Below are 19,199 nucleotides of genomic sequence, written 5' to 3' on the forward strand. Positions count from 1 at the left end.
CAGATCGGCATCATGCGGGATCCCTAGCCCTCCTCCCACGCCAAGACTTTCACCGGGCAACGGAAAATTTGGGCGGATTGATACGAATGGCACCAAACCATCGGCGCCTCACAGTATGATCTGCTTTGACCAAGATATAGTCTGGCGTCGAGAGCACGCCGGATCGTGGACATGGCGCTGCACCAACGAAGTTAAGCCCTGCGATATACTTTCGACTAGAACGCAAATGTGCTCTGGTCCGTGAAGGATTTGACTCGATTTTGTGAGCACACTGAGTTCTGTGGACTGTTGAGGAAACCCAGACAAGGAGAACACAATGCGAGGTGAAGAAAGAATGAGGAGTCACGATAGACTCGAGGCTGAATCCAACACCAGCCAGCGGCGGCTTAGACCGCAAATTGATGCCTGAGGCAGGGGGATGAAGCCCTTCCTTTCCCGTCACAATCGAGATGAAAATAGCATGGAATTAGTCCTCCATATCAATCAGTAGGGGGTGGCAAACAGGGCTGGGCTCAGCTGGGCTCAGCTGGACTCCGCAGAAGTGCTGCGCATCGATTAATTAGATACACAGAGCAGACCAGACAGCTGAGGAGCATCTGAAGGGCCAAATTTAGCTCTGGGTCGATCAGCTCCAGAAGGGGATCGATCTCACACGAGGTACCACGGTCAATGCTGCCGTTGCCGCACTGGTGACTACTGGTTCTGGCAAGAGGTCAACCGAGATACATATATTAAACGGGACCTTCCCCCCCTCTCCTCTGCAATTAACCATTTGGAGATATGATGCTGATCATCGGAGACACCGTCCGCTAGCCAGCACCTCTATTGCCTCTCCAGTATATTTACTTATGAAAGGATTGTCTTGGTGGCACTGGTGCCGGAGACTTTTCCCTTTCGGAGATCTACTTCCGCGGATCAACATTGCCCCGGATACCTTAAAGAGGGGGGACACTAAACCTGTCGAAGTAGTTGCAATGGCGAACGGTGGCCTTCAAGTTCGGACCTCGGGAATGAAGTCTGGATCCTTCATCTATATCAAACAGTCCGGCAGCTGCTTAAAGTGGCTGTCCCACTTGGCAGCCACACGAGGCGTGGTGCAAAAGACGTGGGAGGGGTGACTGCAAAGAAGGAGGACGATCCTCGGGTTGAGATTTCTAGAAGGCCACGTGCGTGGCAGCAAGCCACCGAGCCAGGGTTTGATGATCCTTTTTGTTTTCTCTTGCGGGGTACAGGCACAGGGCTGTGGTAGGCTACAGTATTAAAACAGCAAAAACAGCCCAAACTCAATCACATGGCGTCATGGGAAGGTGTCTCAGTCAAACAGAGTCATTTCAGCCGACGATGGGGACTCCGAAAGGACGTCCAGGTTGGTCTTTTCCTTATGCACAGAATCTTCCTGGGTCACCGGTCGATGATTCTACCTTGTTAGTGGAGTGGGGGAGAGGGGGAGTGACCAAGTATTTGGAAATCCTTCGGATTGGGCCAGACACGCAGCGGTGGAAGCACAGCGTCTTGTCGGGCAACACAGGCCGATCGCCGCCACGGAGGTTAAGCACCAAAGAGGCTTAGTGGGGCTGTTCCGTTTCACTCCCACCCACTCCCACCCACTCCCACCCACGGGTCCCTGCGCACATACTCATCACAACCGATTGCTACCGAGTAGATCGATGGTAGCCCACCACACTCAATCTTAGATCCATGGCAAGGCAGACTTTTCTACCACTTAAACGAGTTAATAAGCATTTTTTTCCCATCAGGGTTCTTCTAGCCAGGACCATGTGCAATGGAGTGATCTGGGCCCAAACGAAGGTGGGCATGTATACGATACGATTCATGCACTGTGTAAATGTAGGTTTGGTTCGGTACTCGCTCAACCGTTGATTAACGTTTCAGGTGGTGTGTGTGGACTCGAAGAGAAGGTTTGGCCCGAGGGCTGTCTTAATAAGGGGTGTTAAGTCTGTCGTTCCCCCGAAGTTCATCCACTTGTAATAATGAACCACTGCCGCTGTCGCAACGTGCTACTACTGCTGTCTCGTTGCACCTGACAAAGCCTGTCACCATGAAGCTTTACCACAGTTTGTTGTTCCTGCTGGGAACTCTCACCACCACCGCCCTCGCAACAAACTATACCACCGCCGATTTCTCGGAATGTGTCGTTAGTACCCATTTGGCGCTTCGACTTAATGTTTTCTCACACTAATCTCTCCTCCCTTCGGCAGGTGTCTTACTGGGACCAAACCTACCCAGATTGCCCAATCACTGACACCTCATGTGTCTGCACCAAAGAGTCCAGTCTGATCGCCTACGCTTCAAGTGAATGTACCCCCAAGGAGTATTTCCGTGAGTAACTCGAGCTATCATGCAATCGAGACCTTTCGCATGCTGATACCTCGCAGACGCCAGACACCTTTTCGAACAAGAATGTCATATTCGCCCTCGCGCAGGTCCGTCCCTCGTGGACCCGTCCGTTCTGGCGCCGCTCGTTCTTGCGACCGTCTTCTTCGTTATTCGATTATGGGCCAAGTTCCAGGGTCTCGCGGGAGGCTGGGGGCCGGACGACACTACAATTACGCTCTCGTTTGTAAGGCTCGGTCGCGTACTGGATTTCGGGCTGGCGGCTCACTGATAAATCCTTCAGGTCTTTGGTGTTGTTGAATATGCCATGTACGATAAGAGTGGGTGACCTCCCCTGAGTTTCGACGGTTTATCTCCTAAACTAACACCGCATCAGTGATCTACTACGGCTTTGGCCAGAACATTTGGGACGTCCCGTTCGACGACATCACGAATTTCTATAAGGTGTGTGAGGTACACTAGTGCGCTCGCGGAGGAGTAACACTGACGGATCTCCAACCACACAGCACTTCGAGGCGCTGGCGATGGTCTACAAGACGCAAATCTCGCTCGCCAAGATCTCCGTCCTGCTCTTCCTTCTCCGCATTTTCCAGTCGCGCGTTTTCCGTACGTTTGCCTTTATCATGATCGGCGTGAACGCTTCGATCGGCATCACTTTCGCGATGGTCGACCTGCTCCGGTGCACCCCGGTGCACCTGGATTGGGATGGATGGGCCACGAACTACGCCGGCGGAACCTGCATCGACTTCATCGACGCCATTCTCGTGCACTGTATTGTGAACATTGTCGCCGACGTCATCATCGTCATCCTGCCCGTGTACGAGGTTTCGAAGCTGCAGCTGCCGACCGGCAAGAAGATTACTGTGGGAATGATGTTCATGATGGGTTTAATGTGAGTTGGATTATGTGGCATTCGGAATCTCTACGTCCATACTGATGGGGAAATGCTCTCTAGTTTGACGGTTGTTGCGATTATCCGGCTGGTTGTCTTCTGGAACCACCGCTGGGGCGTGAACCAAACTGGTAAGCCCATCATCTCATCCTTTACCATCGGTAGCAGAGAGCGTGACACTGACTCCGCATAGCTGGTCTCCTCCCGCTTATCCACTGGTCTGTCATCGAGTCGCAAATCGCCATTCTCACGACGTGTCTCCCCGCCGCCCGAGCGGTGGCCGCCCACCACATCCCGGGGATGAACAGCCAGAACTCGCGACGGACCTATGCCTCGCGCGGCCCTTCCTTCATGTCCAAGGGCCAAACCAATGCCAACAGCAAGATCTCCAAGTCCGTCAATTTTTCAGTTGATTATGTGTCACGAGGCCCGCGCGATGACAACAGCGAGGTCCATCTGGTGGAGATGGACGGGAAATACACTCGGGTCTGAAAGGATTCCCCGATACTTTCACTTATCATCCATGAGGAACGGTGTTATGGAGTCATGAAGGGTTTTGCTTTGTTCTCGGGTTTGTTTGATACCCTTTGCACCGAATACATCACTTCCATCCGGGGGGGAGGCATCTGTCACCGGGTCTGTCTGTCAATCATTCAAAGATTTTTTTTTCTATGTATTAATTCTTATCTACAAAGATCGAGTCGATCCCATTGTCACGAGTCTCTTTCCATGATGAAGTACACCTACAGATTTAATTCATCACTTTAATAATATCTCATAGCACAAACTTCCAATTGACTTCACAAAGATTTAGTTGTTCAAAGCACAAAGGCTCGAGGGCGGAGACTCCCGCGGTGAAGCAACAAAGCGGCGGCATAAGTTTAGTCAGATGCATAAATAGCCGCCTTCCCGTCGTCGCATGCCAGGCCAGGGCCCGTTTCACTTTTCCCGCAACCCGATAAGATTATTTGGGTGAAACTGACGCGAACTTATCTCAACTTATCTCATCACGCATTATCCTCATCATAACAGATCCAGAAATGAGTGAAGAACTTGCCAAGTCGCGTTGGGCTCCCCAGGGCTCCGACAAGCCATCCAGTGTAAGCTCCACCACAACCACCACTCATCATCAGCTCTCTCATGGTCGTGGTGGGACCCAGAATCGCCATCACAAAGGGTCTTACAAAACCAAGCCTGCTCCGCAGACGATCCGGCCACCCCAGCCCGCCGTCACTGCAACCACCACCACCAACGGTACTACCATCACCGCCACAGCCAGCAGCACTCTCAACGGGGCGTCATCTGCATCCAACACGAACCCCAAAATCTGGACCCCGTCACCGCGCCCTGCCCCCAGCAACGGCACGGCGCCGACGAGCACGAGCCCAACCCAGCACCACCAAGAGCAGCAGCAGCAACGAGCCGAAAGGCTCCCGCGGGTGGTCGGCGGAGTGAGCTCCTCGCTCGGCGACGGATGGGAGAAGATCCCGACGCACCTGGAGCCGCCGACGCCGGAGCCCTCCTCGTCCGCGCACAGCCTCCGCTCTGACTCTCAGTCGCCCACGAAAAAGAAGAAGCGACCGATCCCACCGTCCATCGCCGACGCCGTCGAGGCCCTCTCGCGCTACCGGAAGATCCGACGGCGGCTGGAGTGGAAGCTGCGGCACCTGGTGGACGGGTTCAAGCAAGCGACGAACCGCGACCAGCCGGCCGCGGAGCAGCTGTACGCGGAGCAGATGTTCAAGCTCGACTTCCACGAGTACTACGGGCTGCTGGAGCGGGCGCTGGTGTACCTGATGCTGGTGTGGAACATCCACGTCTCGCGGGCGCACCCGTCCACCCACACCAACACCAACATCAGCTGGGCGGACGAGATGAATGCAGGTAACAGTTCCACCCACCGCTACCACGCCAACGTCCTCGAGGCCCTCCGCGACCTCGACAGCCCGTACTTCGAGGTGCTGGGGTCCGGCGAGCGCTTCGCGCACCTGCAGAAGGCCAAGGAGCTGCGTAACCGCTGGAAGTACGCCGACATGGACCCCGAGGAGCGCGAGCGCGACCCCCAGACCTGGCGCGCGGGCTACAAGGCCTGGAAGGACGCGCTGACCCCGCTCGAGAGCTACGATTTCGATACCATCTTCGTCCAGATCCTACAGGGGCTGGTCGAGGCGGCGGACATCGCCCAGCAGCGGGTTGATGAGCTCGGGCGTGAGGCGGGCCAGGATGATGCCGCGGCGACCGCCGGCGAGAGCGAGAGTGACCCCGACGAGTGGGACTTTTTGGTCGATGCGATGGATTGGGAGGCTGTTTGAGCGAGAAGATGATGAGTTCTTCGGGTACACCTCTAGTTTCTCTAATATCATTGTGATCCGCAATTTCCTGTGGACTTATTCTTAATATTGTTTTTTCTTCAAGCGCTGGCGGGATTTGGATACCCTCAACACCAAGCATTTTGCCCTGCTATTGCATATGTGATGATTCAATCCTTGTTTCAATTATGTATTTATCCCTTTCTACAGTTTCCCTTTCTACAGTCATATATGCACATGAGCTTGTACATAATTTGTTCGCTGATACAAATTCGAGTGGTCTGTTCGTTCAGTCGTGGTGACCCTCTGCTAGGCGACCATCCCGACTTTACCGCCTGATAGTGCAGAGCATATTAGCCAGGCTGCTGAATGACCCGGCGTGTACTCTCTAAGTTAAGTCCGGGGTAATTTGAAACACAAAAGATTCTGTCAAACCTCAGCACAAGTCTCGGTAAAAGGAATTTACAAAGCTGAGACACAAAAAGAAATTGGTTAACAACAAAAAGTCATATCAAAAAGATACCATCAATTAGGCAAGAAATGAACGTACAGAAGATCTAGATTTACAACTTGAGGAAGTTTACCAATTAAAGTTGGGGGGAAAAAAGAAGTAATCGATAATTATAATATCAATCTAGCCATGTTCCGCGTGCAGAATATACACACGTATACATTGAGCACACCCACGTAGCAGAGCTATTTATATACCGGGGGAATCAAGGCACAAATCTCCCTTTCCTTGCATCCACGAAGGACTTGCCTACGCAATACCCCACCCTAGGAGGAGTCGGTCCCTCAGCGATTCCCCATTGCCCTCCAGGACGGAAGGATCGTGGTGCACGGCCCACATGAGCTCCCTGGTGAGCTCGACGCAGTTGTCGAATGCGCCCTCCCGGCCGACGACCTCATCGTAGCCTCTGGGCGAGGCGAAATCCCCCGAGATGTTCGAGCGGATCACCCTGCCGCAGAAGGTGTCGATGAAGCCGCGCTCCACCACGCGCTGGGCCTCGGCGGAGTCGAACGGCCGCTCCGGGTCGCACGCGATGGGCGAGTTCAGGTGCAGCACCATTAGCAGGATGACCTTCTCCGCCCAGTAGATGGCGATGTAGCCGGGCGGGGCCCGTGGTGAACGGGGTATCATTTTTCACTGAGTCCCGTACAATGTGCGTTTGCTGAGGTTGTGTCTTGTTGATGGGGGTTGTACCTGGGTTGTCGGGTCACTTGTGGTTTGGTGTATGTTGGCTTGAGGTATAGGGTGGGTAAGGGGAGTTGTATTTATAAACCTTGAGGGGAGGGTCGGTCATTGGATGTGGATAATGAGGTGTGGGGATCATGGATGGCACTCTCCGGCTATGAGCGCAGCTGTGATAAAGATCGGATGTGGTAAGAACAATGGCCTTGTCTTGCTCATTGTCTTGGATCGAGGTTTTGATTTCGTTTATTTTCTGCCCCCGCGCTCTGCTTCGATTATCACCACTAATGCTGGTGCTGGACCTTTGTTTCGAGGTTCTGCCCACTGTATGAGACTCTTTCAACTTTATCGTCGTATCTCTTCTTTGCATACCAAGCATACTAATATGATTTGATAGGCGTGATGTTCGGGGCAAATCGCAAGTGCATTATTCCACTCATCTTACAAGCCATGCTATAGCATCAACTGCTTCCTTCATCTGATACCCAACACAAAAAAGAACTAGCAAAAGAAATAGCCGAGTCTCAGTCCCAAATCCCGCAATCATCACTGCCCCTATCCCAATAACAACGGTGAAAACCCCCCTGCATCCAAACGAAGAGGCTACTCTAAGCCGAGTAAGAGAACTGGCAGGTGACGCCCTTGTTGCGCGTGCCACAGTCCGAGTTCAATTCCTTGGTCGTCCCGTCGAAGGAGATGTACCCGCCCTCCAGGTCGGAGGCGCTCGCATCGCAGCCCTCGCCGCTGTACACGACGAGGCTGGCGCCGAGGCCGGTCTCGGAGGAGGAGAAGGTGTAAGGCTGGCTGCCGCCCGCGCTGTTGGTGCAGGGGAGGCCGAAGTCCGTCTGGCTCCAGGAGTCATCGCTGGGGGTGCAGATTGCGATCTAGTGCGGTTAGCCACTGTGCATTCTGGACTGGCACGGTAGTTCAAAGGGGAGGGATCATCGTACCCATGGTTCGGCAGCACCCTCGCCGTTGGCCTTGTAGCTGCTATCGCGGATGGAGGTGTAGTGGATATAGGCGGTGCCGTCGATGGCGGTGTCGCCCAGCTTGGAGAGCTCGCTGCACGACCAGAGCGCGGAGACGAGCTGGGGCCCGGTCAGGAGGGAGACGGCGGCGGAAACCAGGGCGGTTGAGACCTTCATTTTGTGGATTGATTGAATGGAGAATGATAGACTTGAGTGAGTCAAAGGAGTGATTGCTTTGCTTGTGGGGGTGGGTTGAGTGTGTTTCGATGATGATGATGACCTAAAACCACAGATGACAGCCCCCTTTTATACCTTCTCAATCCTCCATTTGTGTCTCCTTTCCTGTCAACACCGCAATCTCCATACTGACAAGTGCATACTTGATGACCCATGTTGCCATGAAACCGACATAGTTCCGCATAAGCGAATGAGGTTAGTGGCTTAGTGCCGAAAAGCCTGGGGGCGGTTTTGCGGGGAAGCATGACGCGTACGGCTGCTGCGCAGCAGCATGCAGTGTCAAGCTTACCGTCTGTCAGGAACAAATGCTAGATAGCCTTGCACAAGATTTTTCCGGCAGGATTCCGGCCCCGATCCTTGCCGCTGCAGATGTCGACTGCGCCCTAATAGCCCCCATAGATCAACGTCACCCACGTTATCTCAGGATCGGCGGTCACCCTGACTTACGCGCTGTCCAATGAGATGTCTCAACAGAGCACTTCTAACGATTGTTGCATATTCGAAGTGTCGTCTCGAGTTGTTCGGCCCCAAGGAAGTTTTTCACGTGCTTGGGTCGCGGCGTGGGTTGACACCGTCCCTCTAAGCGACGTAATCAGATCTCGAGTTCTCTGGCAATCTAGATGAAAAGCTGTCCAGCCATAGTTTACAGCGAGAGTAATTTTCACCATTAGACCTTCAGGCTAAGCACTTTGGCCAATGAGCCTAATACGATATGTACACTAAACATGTCCATCACACCGGACCCCCTTCTAAGCAGCCCTAACATCGGCCGAAGGTTCAATTCCCCGACAGCTCCTCAAACAACCTAGCCCATTCCCCGATATCCTCAATGAAACGCCTCGCAATGCCCTTCTTGACCCCATTCTCGACAAGGAACCCCCAATCCTGATCCAAGTGCATCTGCTCGAGATCCACCCCATTCTCCAACGCCACGTCGCGCGCCTTGCGAAACTCCGCCTTGAGCAGAGGTGACTGCACATACGACTCCTGCCACTCACAATACGCCTTGACGGCTACATCCCGCAGCCCGCGAATCTTGATCCTCTTCACCGCAGGCTTGCTCGCCTGCTGCTGTTGTTGTTGTTGTTGTTGTTGTTGTTGTTGTTGTTGTTGTTGTTGTTGTTGTTGTTGTTGCTGCTGCTGCTGCTGCTGCTGCTGCTGAGCCTCCGACTCCGCCGAAGGCGTATTCTCCTCACCCATCCCCTCCCCCTCATCCTCCTCATTCTCCTCCCCCAACCGCGGCGGCAACTCCTCACTCAAAAACGGCAAATTCGACCCGGGCGACGGCTCCCGCGGCGGCGGCGTCTTCTCGCGGGGCCCATGGTTATGCAACGGATTGCGCACGCGCACCTGGTACAGGCCCTGCCGCGAATTCCACAGGATGGACATATCGAACGGACACCCGATGCGTTTGCGGTTGGGCCGCTTGCGGATTTTCGCGACGGAGGGCTTGAAGATGCCCCGGTCGCAGATCAGGTACAGCGCCTTGATCTGGTTGCCCCCCGTCTCCCCCTTGCTGGAGCGCTTCTTCACCAGCCGGTAGCCGTGGGATTCGGCGAACGCCTGGGATTTCCCGAAGGCTTCCTCCCAGGTCACGTACCAGCCTTCGAGGGGTGGGGGCAGCTGCAGCATGGATGGGTCGGGTGGAGGGGGCGGCGGCGCGTTCGGGTCGGTGGGCGGGCCGACGGCGAAGCAGTTGAAGGGGGAGGATGGCGTGGCCATTCCGTGGTGTGGCTGGGTGGTTTGCATTCGGGTCACGATGTATAGTATGTTTATGGGGTTGGTTGGGATGGAAGGATGGAAGGGTGGAGGGGTGCAAATAGAGTGGGTGTTTGTGATGGGAGTTTAGGGATGGGATTTGGAGGGGTGTGGAAAAACGGTAAAGAAAACACCGCGATTCCCTTTGTGGATGTGGGGAGTGGGCAGAATGGCACACCGCCCTTTCGGAAATGGCTCAGCTATACTAAGTTGCCAAGGTTCGGAGATAAATGTTTACATGGCGCACTGTCCTGTTACAGTGCATTCTTTACACGTCATGGTATACAGTATATGGCTGCTCACTCGCTTAGAGATGAGAGTTACTTTCAACCCGGTTCGCCTTGTCTTTGCGATCGTCACTATAAAGCACACTGCGACGAGCATCTTCTGCCCTCCAGGCTTTGTGCCAGACGTCTTCCACCTGCAACAGGAGTCAGTAGTTGTGCTTCCTGCCACCAACCCCGAAACGGACCTGGTAATGATATAGCCAGCGGATCCCATCACTCCACTCGTCTTCCATAATCTGAATGGCAGCATCGTCGAAGCTGGTGATTGTCTTGCGCGACACGCTCGACCGAGCAAATCCGTCCAGAATATCGTACTATTCCCGTTATGTTATTAAGTAAGACGTAAGGGGTAGTCTGCAGCGGCGATTCATCTTACCATCGCATGATAATGCGGCGTTCGGACCTGATCGAACAGGTCCAGTCCTTCACTTGGATGATGCCCGCGGTCGTGCGCCCACCGTATTGCACGGCTGAGCACATAGGCGTCCTCAAAGGCGCAGCCGGCTCCTGTCCCTGTGAGGGTCAGCTTTACTCCACCCAATTTGTATAATATACGCTCAATCCCTACCGAATTCACCAGCTAAGGCTGATTATTTATGCTGTCAGTACATGTCACCACGTTGAGCTACTAACTTACGATGTGACGCGTCCCCGATCAACGCGATCGACCCATGCGAAACCACCCGGGGCAACCGCGGTCCATTGAAGAGCGCATACTTTTTGACCACCTTGATCTTGGCTATCGCATTTCGAAGCATGGGAGAGAAGTTCTGGTCGCCAATCAGGGCAAATCAATTCTGATTGAGATGACCGCATGAAGCCACGATCCCACTAACCTTGAACCGCTCGCCAAAGTCCTCCACCGAAGCATCCTGCCCCCAGCTAACCGGCGCAGCGTCTTCCGTGAGCCGCACTCGCGCCGCGATCTCGTACACGTTGTTCCGGAGATTGCACGTGTAGAGCCGGTTGTGCGGACCGTGCCAGAAGGTGTTCGCATCGGGGAAGCCGGGGATGCTGAGAATGTCGCTCGCGTCCGCGAGGGCCCGATAGGCGGTGGTGCCCGTGTACCTGAGTCGGTAGTCCGGGTATGCGAATCGGCGGACGGTCTACATATGAGTCTTGTTGATGACCATTCGAGGAAAAGGGGTGATACTCACCGAGCGAATCCCGTCCGCGCCGACCAGAAGGTCCGCCTCGTCCTCATGGCCATCTTCAAACCGCAGACTCAGTGCCCCGGTAGACATCTCGACGACGTCGATCAACCGACTCGACAATCTCAGTCGTGACCGATCGACACTGCGCAGAAGCGTCTTCTGCAGCACCGTGCGCAGGGTTCTTGCTTGGTGGTACCGCGCGGGCGTTTCTATCAACCTTCGGCCCAAACCCAATCTGTCTAGAATGGATGGAACTCACCCTCCTGCCCAGTGGAAAGCAACAACTCTCCCGTCCTCCCATTCCGACCCTTCCGCATCAGCTATTACCCTCACCTAACCCCGCACCCTCAAAGTCCGATCAAATGAAAACTCACCGATGCTGCACCAAATGCCCATCCGCAGGCCGAAACAGATCCCTCTCGTCAAAATTCTCATACACCCCCAGCGCATCCAGCATCCGCCAGGTGTTGTGGTGGAGGCTGGTGCCCGCCCCCATCTCGCGGAGCTCCCGCGCCTGTTCGTAGATCCGAGCCTCCACGAACGACAACTTGGCGAACTCAATCGCGGCGGCGAGGCCCGCGGGACCGGCGCCGATGATGGCGACCCGTAGCTTGGGAGGGGATTGGGTGGGCATTGTTGCTGTCGATTGGTGTGTTTGATTCAGGTTAAGGTTTGAGAGGGGAGAGAAGGTTTCAGGGGGAAATCCAGTGATGGGGCTTCTTCGGTTTATGATATCTGGCTTGGTGGGACAAGCACTGGGGGTTTGTCACTCGGATGATGGGTTGATGGGTTTGGGGGGCATGTGATGGGCTACAAAGGGTGGGCTGGTTGTGGGTTGATCATACGGTGCTGTGGACAAGGGGGTGGTGTCTGGCTGGGTTTTATATGGCTTGGCTATGGTTGGAAGTGGCGTTCTGCCGAGGAGGCTGTGTATAGCGCTATGTCTACCTTTTGCCTGCAAGTGCTAATGTCCCGAGATCATGGACTTCCCCTGGTAGCTGAGTGTGGATTGTTCATACATTATCTAGCTAATATACAACTCGACAATACTGAGAATTATTCTTGAGTCAGATGGACCAACAACATACCACCTACTATCCATATCCATCGAATACTTATCTCTTCAACTCCTCCAACCCCATCCCCGCCGTCCCCATCCGATCCTAAACAGTCAGCCTGTCCCCACCCCAAAGAATGCCAAAGGAAGAAAACTCACCAAAACCCAAGTCGGCATCCAGGTCGTCAAAAACCACCCAATTGACGCCATCTTCCCGCGCCACACCAACCCGGTCTTCCCACTCAGCAAATCCTCCACCAGCCTCCGCGCATACTCCTCCGGCGCCATGGGATGCTTGACCGACTCCCCCGCCGCCATTCTCCGCACCCCGTCCGTAGCCGGTTCATACATCGACCCCGGAAACTCCAGGTCTGGATGCTTATCAAAGATCTGCGTGCGCACCACGCCGGACATCACCGTGACGACCCGAACCCCGAACGGCGCCAGCTCCAATCGAAGCGTCTCACCGTAGGATTTCAAAGCGGCTTTGGAGGCGGCGTAAAACGCTGCCCTCACCCCCACATATCCCAACTCATTAGCCTACACGTCATTCCTCGACCCTCATCCTCCACACCTTATCCCCCCGGGGTCAGAAACTCACCATTCCAAACAACAGGCATATTCCCCCCCAGACTGGCGATATTGACCACACACCCCTTCGCGGCGACCACCATCCCGCTGAACGCCTGCGTCACGCGCACCGCGCCCCAGAAGTTGACGTCGAAGAGCGCCTGCGCCTCGGCCAGCGACGTCTCCAGCGCGGGCCGCACCAGCGGCAGCCCCGAGTTGTTGACCAGGTAGTCCAGCCTTCCCGAAGTGTGGGCGCGCACGGCGGCGACCGCCCGCGCGATCTGCTCGGCGGAGGTCACGTCCAGCTCCAAGAGGGTCACGTGGGGCAGGTCGGCGAGGTGGGCCATCTTGTGCAGGGAGCGCGCCGTGGCGAAGACGTGGAACCCCCGCTCGTGGAAGGTTTGGGCCAGCGCGGAGCCGATGCCTTGCGCGCTGCAGCCGGTTATGAGGACTGTTGGGCGCGGTTCTTCTTGGTCTTGGGTTGGGGGCGTCATTTTGGTTGTGGGGAAGTTGGAGTTGGAGATTGCGGTCGGAGGGTGGTTTGGTAGAGGGGTTTTAATTGTGATGTGGTGGGAGATAGCTGGGTTAATATGCTTATGCTGAAGGGTTGATCGGAGTTGAGGTGGATGTAAGGATCGCGGGTGGTTGATACGAGACGGGAAGGATTGGGGCGCTAGTGTTGGGTCCTTAGGGGCTAGATGGAGGGGTTGCGGTGCTGGGGTTGGCTGTTTCGTGAATTAGGTTGCAGTGGTCGTCTCTTCGACTTACGTGAGGTCTGTCAAAACTGTCAGCCACACGCACGGCTGAGGATCGATGGCGCCGGTTTGTCATGGCTGCTGTCTGCAGCCTGGATGGAGTTTTTCAAGTGATACCGTAGACCTACGCATTCTGTTGTCATCAAGGCAGTAGCTATGCACCCTGTGGGTCTGTCCAGTGTAATTCGATAAGATAACATTAAGCCATTTGTGGCGGTGGTTAGTGTGGCGGTGGTTAGTGTGGCGGTGTAGGCGGTAATGTACTGTAATGTCAGTTACACCATGACATCATACCCTAGTGGCAAGGCAATCACGGTGAATTCGCGATGGAAACAAGTCAAGTTACACAAGGCATGAGACACTACATACTAGAAGTCACTTCAAAGGTTAAAAAAAATGCAGAAAGTGTATGAACTATGCAAATCTAATGTACATGGCCAAGCCTGGTATATCATGCGATCAAATGCACACCACCACATATGTACTGTACGTGAAAAACATCATGAACACATCCAAATCAAACTCCAATCCCCGGGGGTATAACTTTTCGTCGGTTTCCCACGCTGCCAACCTAGGCATTCTCCGCGTGGTAGGAGCGGGACTCCTTGCGGTGACGCTCCTCCTCCTGGAAGTACTCGGCCGAGTGGAGAGTCGGCATCTCGAAGCTGCTGCTCTTCCAGGGCTTGACCTTGTTGACGTACATCCAGTCCAGCTCCTCCAGGGTGCGGCCCTTGCCCTCGATGACAAAGAAGTAGATCACGAAGACAGCGACCAGCAGACAGCCCGCGAAGACGTAACCGTAGGCGAAGTCGATGGCACCGGTGATGAAGGGGGTGAAGAAACCGATCAGGAAGTTCCAAAGCCAGTTGGAGGCGGTGGCCAGAGCCATACCCTGGGCACGGTACTTGCCGGGGTAGAGCTCGGCAACGATGGCCCAGACCATGGGACCCCAGGTCATAGCGTACGCTGGGAGGATAATTAGCTTTATGACAACGTATCCAAGGAAAGGTCGTCCGGGACTTACCAGCAATGAAGAAACAAGTCACAACAATCATACCCTTGCCAACATCGGGGGTGTTCTCGGGGTTTTGCACATCAAGCATGAAGTGGCCAATGGAAGCGAAGATCATGAAGCACACGAACATGAATCCAGCACCCACCATCAGAGACTTGCGGCGACCGAAGTTCTCAACAATGTACAAGCCACCAAAGGTGGTTCCGAAGTTGACGGCGCCGAGAATAACCTGAGTGATGAAGCTGTCGGAGATACCAGCACCCTTGAAGATAGTAGTACCCTGTTGAATGTTAGCAAGACGGCCCATATGAGAAAGATCAAGATGAACTTACATAGTAGAAGAAGTAGTTGGCACCGGTCAGCTGCTGGAGCGCCTGCAGAACCATACCCAGGACGATACGGTAGAACATGCGGGGGGCAGTGATGAACTCGTGCCACTTCTGGCTGACGTTCTCGGCCTCGAGCTGAGCCCGGATCTCATCCAGTTCGTTGATAATGACGCGGTGGTTCTCAGGAACACCATAGAGCTTGGACATGGTGTTACGAGCCTCATCGATACGGCCGTGACGGTAGGCAAAGCGAGGAGATTCAGGGAAGAAGACCATACCAGCACCGAGGGCGAGAGCAAACACGAAGGTGATACCCAGGGTAATGCGCCACTGGGCGGTGCCCTCGAGGTTGTGCGTTCCCAGGTTGATCAGGTAGGCCAAGAAGATACCCAGAGTGACAAACAGCTGGTAACAACTGATCATGGCACCACGGATGTGGCGGGGCGCACTCTCACCCTGGTACATGGGCACTAGGAGGGAGCAACCTCCGACACCCAGACCAGTGGTCCAACGGCCCATGACCATCTGGACCCAGTTGCCCGAGGGAGCCGTGATCTGCACAATGAGACCGATGATAAGGATGACACACCAGACGGTGATCGACCACTTGCGACCAATGCGGTTGGCGATAGGGGCAGCAACCAGGGCACCGATCAAGGTACCGATAGACAACAGACTGGTCAACAGACCGGAGCGGACATTGCTGAGATACCAGGTGCCATCCGCCTTCTGCATACCGTACCGGCGGAGGTAATCATCCTCCTGCTCGAAACCGGCGATCTGACCGGTATCATAACCGAAAAGAAGACCTCCCATGGAGACGAACATGGTCAGGACGAAGGAGCGCAGCGTGACACGAGGAACGGGGGTGTCCACGCCCATCTCCATCGGCTTGTCGTAGCCAAGCGTTTCTTGGCTGGATTGTTGCTGGGGAGCGACAGCAGGGGTGATGTGCTCCCCATGGCTGGCAGAGGATTCAACACCCATGGTGGAGAAGGGTGAAGGCTGCGGGGATTGTTTTGATTTTGTCCAAGAGAGTAATGATCAGTGAGATCGAGCCCAAAGGAGCGGACGATAGGGAAATGTCGAACCCGTGAAGGTATGGAAGGGTTGAACTCAATCACCCTCTTTGGGAAGAAATGATTTGTTTGGGAGTAAAGGAGAAGGTTGCAGATGCCTGATTCAGAAAGATCTCATCCTCGGGGGGAATGAGCGGCCTTTTATGCCTTTGCTGTGTACAAAAGAGGGAGGGGAAATTTTTCATCGGGGGAAAACAGATCCACGCCTGGGCAGAGAGCCGACATGTGGAGAGCCGACATCAGCAGCTGCCGGGGGGGGGGATGAGACCAGGGCTGACGACTTTCTCAATGGCCCTAGGTATGCCGTAGAAGGCCGGCCGAAACCGACAGGCCAGTCAGAAGTGACGGAATACTGGGGAACGACCGGAGTACCAGGGGGAGTTGCAGTACTATCGGGTTCCACGGGCCTCTTTCGGGACAGTTAGAAGAGCAGGGGACGGATCTCGTTGGCTGACGGCATCGGCACACGGGGGTAAATTATTCTCTACTAGAGATTAGAAGGGGTTCGACGCCACCCGCCTGCATGGCACGGGAGGCGTGTGTCAAGAAGCCATCCATGGAATCCCCAGATCGATGACATCGGTTTCTACGAGGAAGGAGGAGATGCTGCTGTCGTACAGAAATGGATTAGTCTGGTGCCATTTTCGATATCCGGGGGAAGACAGGTCTGGTTTACAGTTACAGTGAGCTGATGATGACCGACAGGGGTGTGTGAGACTCGTGCATCAGCCAAGACAGCAGAGAAGAAGAAAAGAACAAGGAATTGGCAGGTCGAGACGGGCATCAGCGGCGCTCCAGAGGGGGAAAGCCTGGCGACAAGATGAGCCGTGAACAAAAGGTATTCTTGCCCAATGTGGAGATGCCCCACTACCACTATTCCTCTTCGGGGGTGCTCACCCACAACTCCAGAGTTCGGCAAGCAAATGACCGCGCGTGGCCCGGATAGGGTCGGATATCCTGGAGTGACCTGGAGTTTGCTGACGCAGGGCACCAAACCTGGAGGGCCTGGAGAAATTGAGGGGAGTGCGATACCATTTCCGTTGACCGGTGAGTCTTCAATCCCAGTCACTTCCACTTCCTGCACAGTGCTAAAAGGAGGGGGAAAAGAGGGGAAATGCGGAGGTTAAAACGTCAGTTTTGACCACCTGCAAACCAGTGGAGAATTCACGCAATAAAACATGGGGAATTTGATATGTCACTGGAGTCGTTGTGTCTACTCGTACGTACTAGGTACACGAAGCTATTCCCGACAGCGTCGATTGCTCTTGCTCTCATGCCCCTTCAACCAATTGTCCCTCGTCTACAATTCCCAGCCGACATCTGGTACTGACATGCTCGCTAAGCCGACCGAGAAAAGCGTTTCGGCCCCGATGGTCGGGATGACGAGAGTCGTCCCATTACTGCGAGAATGGCTGCCAACGTCCAGCTGACTGCCATCCCGACCGAGCCGAAAATGATTGGTGGCGTTAATGGACTCGACTGGTTGGCTCTGGAATCCTCCACCAAGCTTCGTGGCTGCCTTGGTGCGAACCTCGCCTAAACTCCCTCCGGCCAGGGTTCTGAACTTCTGATCCTTCTCGCACAATGACGACAATGGCTTGCTTAGGGTTGCCCTTGATTTATGACGCTATTCCCATGCACTGTCCACATGAACTATTCGTCTCCGTCTACGTACTGTGTAATTGAGAAGTAGCAGATAATCTTGTACCACGTCCAGAATCCCCCATCGCTTCCCCTGTGGGATAGAAGTTGAAGATGTTCCTGACTATTGTTTGCCGGTTCCACTGATCATCTAGAGACAACCCCTGAGGCCCCGAGTCCCTCGTGCAGGACCCCTTCAGCCGGGTAATCAAATAGGGCAAGGGCTGCTGCGCGCTCACGTGCTCGCTTAGGATGGAATTTCGGATGACGTATAGACCGCTTACTCACCAGTTGCCGTGGAACTTTCCTAGAAAGGTGTCTCGGATCAAATCTAATCAAATTCTTGTTCGGCTTCTGGAAGCTGGACTCCCCGTCAGACCGCCGACTGCCGGTAGCGATGAGTTCGAGATCATGGATCGGATATAGCTGTAAGAGCCGAACCATTGAAGCTGAAGCTATTGCCACCAGGTTGAAGGTTGGAAATGGCACGGCCGGGAGCAGGCATTTTGCTTAGCCTCAAGCCACAGGTATACAAGGTTCGAGATTACTCGGCCGTACGATCGTACCATTACGGCCTGCTTCGGGATTGCAGGATAGAATATCATCCGGTCTGGAGAGTCACTTAACCTTCAAGCTTCATAACAATCTTTTATCACCCATCGAGTCTATTGGCCAATTGTTCATTAGCCCTCCGTACTGTACTCTTTACCCCATGCGAACTACGGGACACTATAGCACCCGAATAGCAGCCCCGGGAAAAGTCATTCCCCACATCGCGCCAGCCTCAGTAATCTTTTTCCGAGATCCGAAAGGGCGCCCGGTCTCAAGCCACGGCGCCAACGCTATGAACTTGCCGAACGCAGGCCCAGCACGACGATATTTTCTCTATGGGGCCCGATCTGTCAAATCAACGGTCTCCCGATCATCTGACAATCATAATTACCGATAGTGTTGGTCGGAGACACTACCGAAAGAGTGAACTATCTCCGAGTTCTTTGGTAGTGACGACACTTCGGCAGAGCCCGCACAGCCCATGTTAATCTAGGGAGTTTATTTGCTTAGATGGGCAAGAAACCTTGATTTCTGACACAGTGACATGATTCTTGTTGGGATTGCTTGTTTCTCTCAAGCCGCACTGGGGGGACCATGCGATTCTCCTTAGTGCGTCACCTACCACCTTGATACACTTGCGTCGGGTGTTTCCCGAATCCACTGGCCTTTTGACAGAAGCACGTGGAAATCTGGCAGTCTGGACTGAGAACTAGATCGAAGGTTCGAGGCCGGTATCTTGGTTGTGCCTACTTTCAGCGAAAGAGGAGGATTCTCACTAGTCAGGTTATTTCTTTCATCTTACTAGAGAAAGGCCTACACGGCGTATCCGATTCTTACGAATTTTGTTACATGCTACGTGCACATCATACTCGTCCTTGAGAACTTCGATATAAGGCCTTCATGTGTGTGCTTGTCAGTGAACTGGCAGGTGCTACGAGTTTCTTTCGGCGTTTTCGCTCAATGGAGAACCAACTATGGCAGCTTTCGAGTAGGGCACTTTGATAGATACGAGCGGCGTTGAACGTAGGTTGCACCTCGAATCGTCCGAC

The 19,199-nt window shown here is 54.3% G+C and overlaps 8 protein-coding genes across 8 annotated transcripts; 2 read left to right on the forward strand and 6 right to left on the reverse strand.

The window, feature by feature from the left end:
- Window positions 1–1,926: 1,926 nt before the first annotated feature.
- ASPACDRAFT_123525 (uncharacterized protein) lies at window positions 1,927–3,894 on the forward strand. Its single transcript, XM_020196649.1, has 8 exons — window positions 1,927–2,155; window positions 2,220–2,340; window positions 2,397–2,581; window positions 2,639–2,675; window positions 2,732–2,799; window positions 2,862–3,247; window positions 3,311–3,378; window positions 3,441–3,894. Exons 1-8 carry the CDS (start codon window positions 2,060–2,062, stop codon window positions 3,737–3,739), a joined length of 1,260 nt encoding a protein of 419 aa, XP_020053977.1. The 5' UTR covers window positions 1,927–2,059; the 3' UTR covers window positions 3,740–3,894.
- A 295-nt stretch (window positions 3,895–4,189) lies between these two features.
- Window positions 4,190–5,680, forward strand: ASPACDRAFT_1890214 (uncharacterized protein). The gene has a single exon (XM_020198567.1). The coding sequence runs from the start codon at window positions 4,288–4,290 to the stop codon at window positions 5,557–5,559; it is 1,272 nt and encodes a 423-aa protein (XP_020053978.1). The 5' UTR covers window positions 4,190–4,287; the 3' UTR covers window positions 5,560–5,680.
- Window positions 5,681–7,356: 1,676 nt separating this feature from the next.
- On the reverse strand, window positions 7,357–7,893 carry ASPACDRAFT_45732 (uncharacterized protein; the record flags this gene model as incomplete). The annotated part of the gene is made up of 2 exons (XM_020201664.1): window positions 7,357–7,632; window positions 7,699–7,893. The coding sequence occupies 2 exons, from the start codon at window positions 7,891–7,893 to the stop codon at window positions 7,357–7,359; spliced, it is 471 nt and encodes a 156-aa protein (XP_020053979.1).
- An 837-nt stretch (window positions 7,894–8,730) lies between these two features.
- On the reverse strand, window positions 8,731–9,675 carry ASPACDRAFT_45733 (uncharacterized protein; the record flags this gene model as incomplete). Its single annotated transcript, XM_020201665.1, has 1 exon — window positions 8,731–9,675. One exon carries the CDS (start codon window positions 9,673–9,675, stop codon window positions 8,731–8,733), a length of 945 nt encoding a protein of 314 aa, XP_020053980.1.
- Window positions 9,676–9,947: 272 nt separating this feature from the next.
- ASPACDRAFT_80435 (uncharacterized protein) lies at window positions 9,948–11,683 on the reverse strand. The gene is made up of 8 exons (XM_020205653.1): window positions 11,412–11,683; window positions 11,156–11,334; window positions 10,835–11,104; window positions 10,636–10,768; window positions 10,567–10,584; window positions 10,375–10,511; window positions 10,184–10,312; window positions 9,948–10,132 (listed from the first exon to the last, which is right to left on the reverse strand). The coding sequence occupies exons 2-8, from the start codon at window positions 11,240–11,242 to the stop codon at window positions 10,019–10,021; spliced, it is 888 nt and encodes a 295-aa protein (XP_020053981.1). The 5' UTR covers window positions 11,243–11,334; window positions 11,412–11,683; the 3' UTR covers window positions 9,948–10,018.
- Window positions 11,287–12,014, reverse strand: ASPACDRAFT_123532 (uncharacterized protein). The gene is made up of 2 exons (XM_020196650.1): window positions 11,412–12,014; window positions 11,287–11,337 (listed from the first exon to the last, which is right to left on the reverse strand). Exon 1 carries the CDS (start codon window positions 11,784–11,786, stop codon window positions 11,523–11,525), a length of 264 nt encoding a protein of 87 aa, XP_020053982.1. The 5' UTR covers window positions 11,787–12,014; the 3' UTR covers window positions 11,287–11,337; window positions 11,412–11,522.
- A 56-nt stretch (window positions 12,015–12,070) lies between these two features.
- ASPACDRAFT_123535 (SDR family oxidoreductase) lies at window positions 12,071–13,713 on the reverse strand. Its single transcript, XM_020196651.1, has 3 exons — window positions 12,811–13,713; window positions 12,369–12,715; window positions 12,071–12,315 (listed from the first exon to the last, which is right to left on the reverse strand). The coding sequence occupies exons 1-3, from the start codon at window positions 13,271–13,273 to the stop codon at window positions 12,268–12,270; spliced, it is 858 nt and encodes a 285-aa protein (XP_020053983.1). The 5' UTR covers window positions 13,274–13,713; the 3' UTR covers window positions 12,071–12,267.
- A 213-nt stretch (window positions 13,714–13,926) lies between these two features.
- ASPACDRAFT_80440 (sugar porter family MFS transporter) lies at window positions 13,927–15,949 on the reverse strand. Its single transcript, XM_020205655.1, has 3 exons — window positions 14,882–15,949; window positions 14,559–14,829; window positions 13,927–14,500 (listed from the first exon to the last, which is right to left on the reverse strand). Exons 1-3 carry the CDS (start codon window positions 15,863–15,865, stop codon window positions 14,106–14,108), a joined length of 1,650 nt encoding a protein of 549 aa, XP_020053984.1. The 5' UTR covers window positions 15,866–15,949; the 3' UTR covers window positions 13,927–14,105.
- Window positions 15,950–19,199: the final 3,250 nt, after the last annotated feature.

Source organism: Aspergillus aculeatus (assembly GCF_001890905.1).
Source record: "Aspergillus aculeatus ATCC 16872 unplaced genomic scaffold ASPACscaffold_13, whole genome shotgun sequence".
NCBI classification, from domain to species: Eukaryota; Fungi; Ascomycota; class Eurotiomycetes; order Eurotiales; family Aspergillaceae; genus Aspergillus; species Aspergillus aculeatus.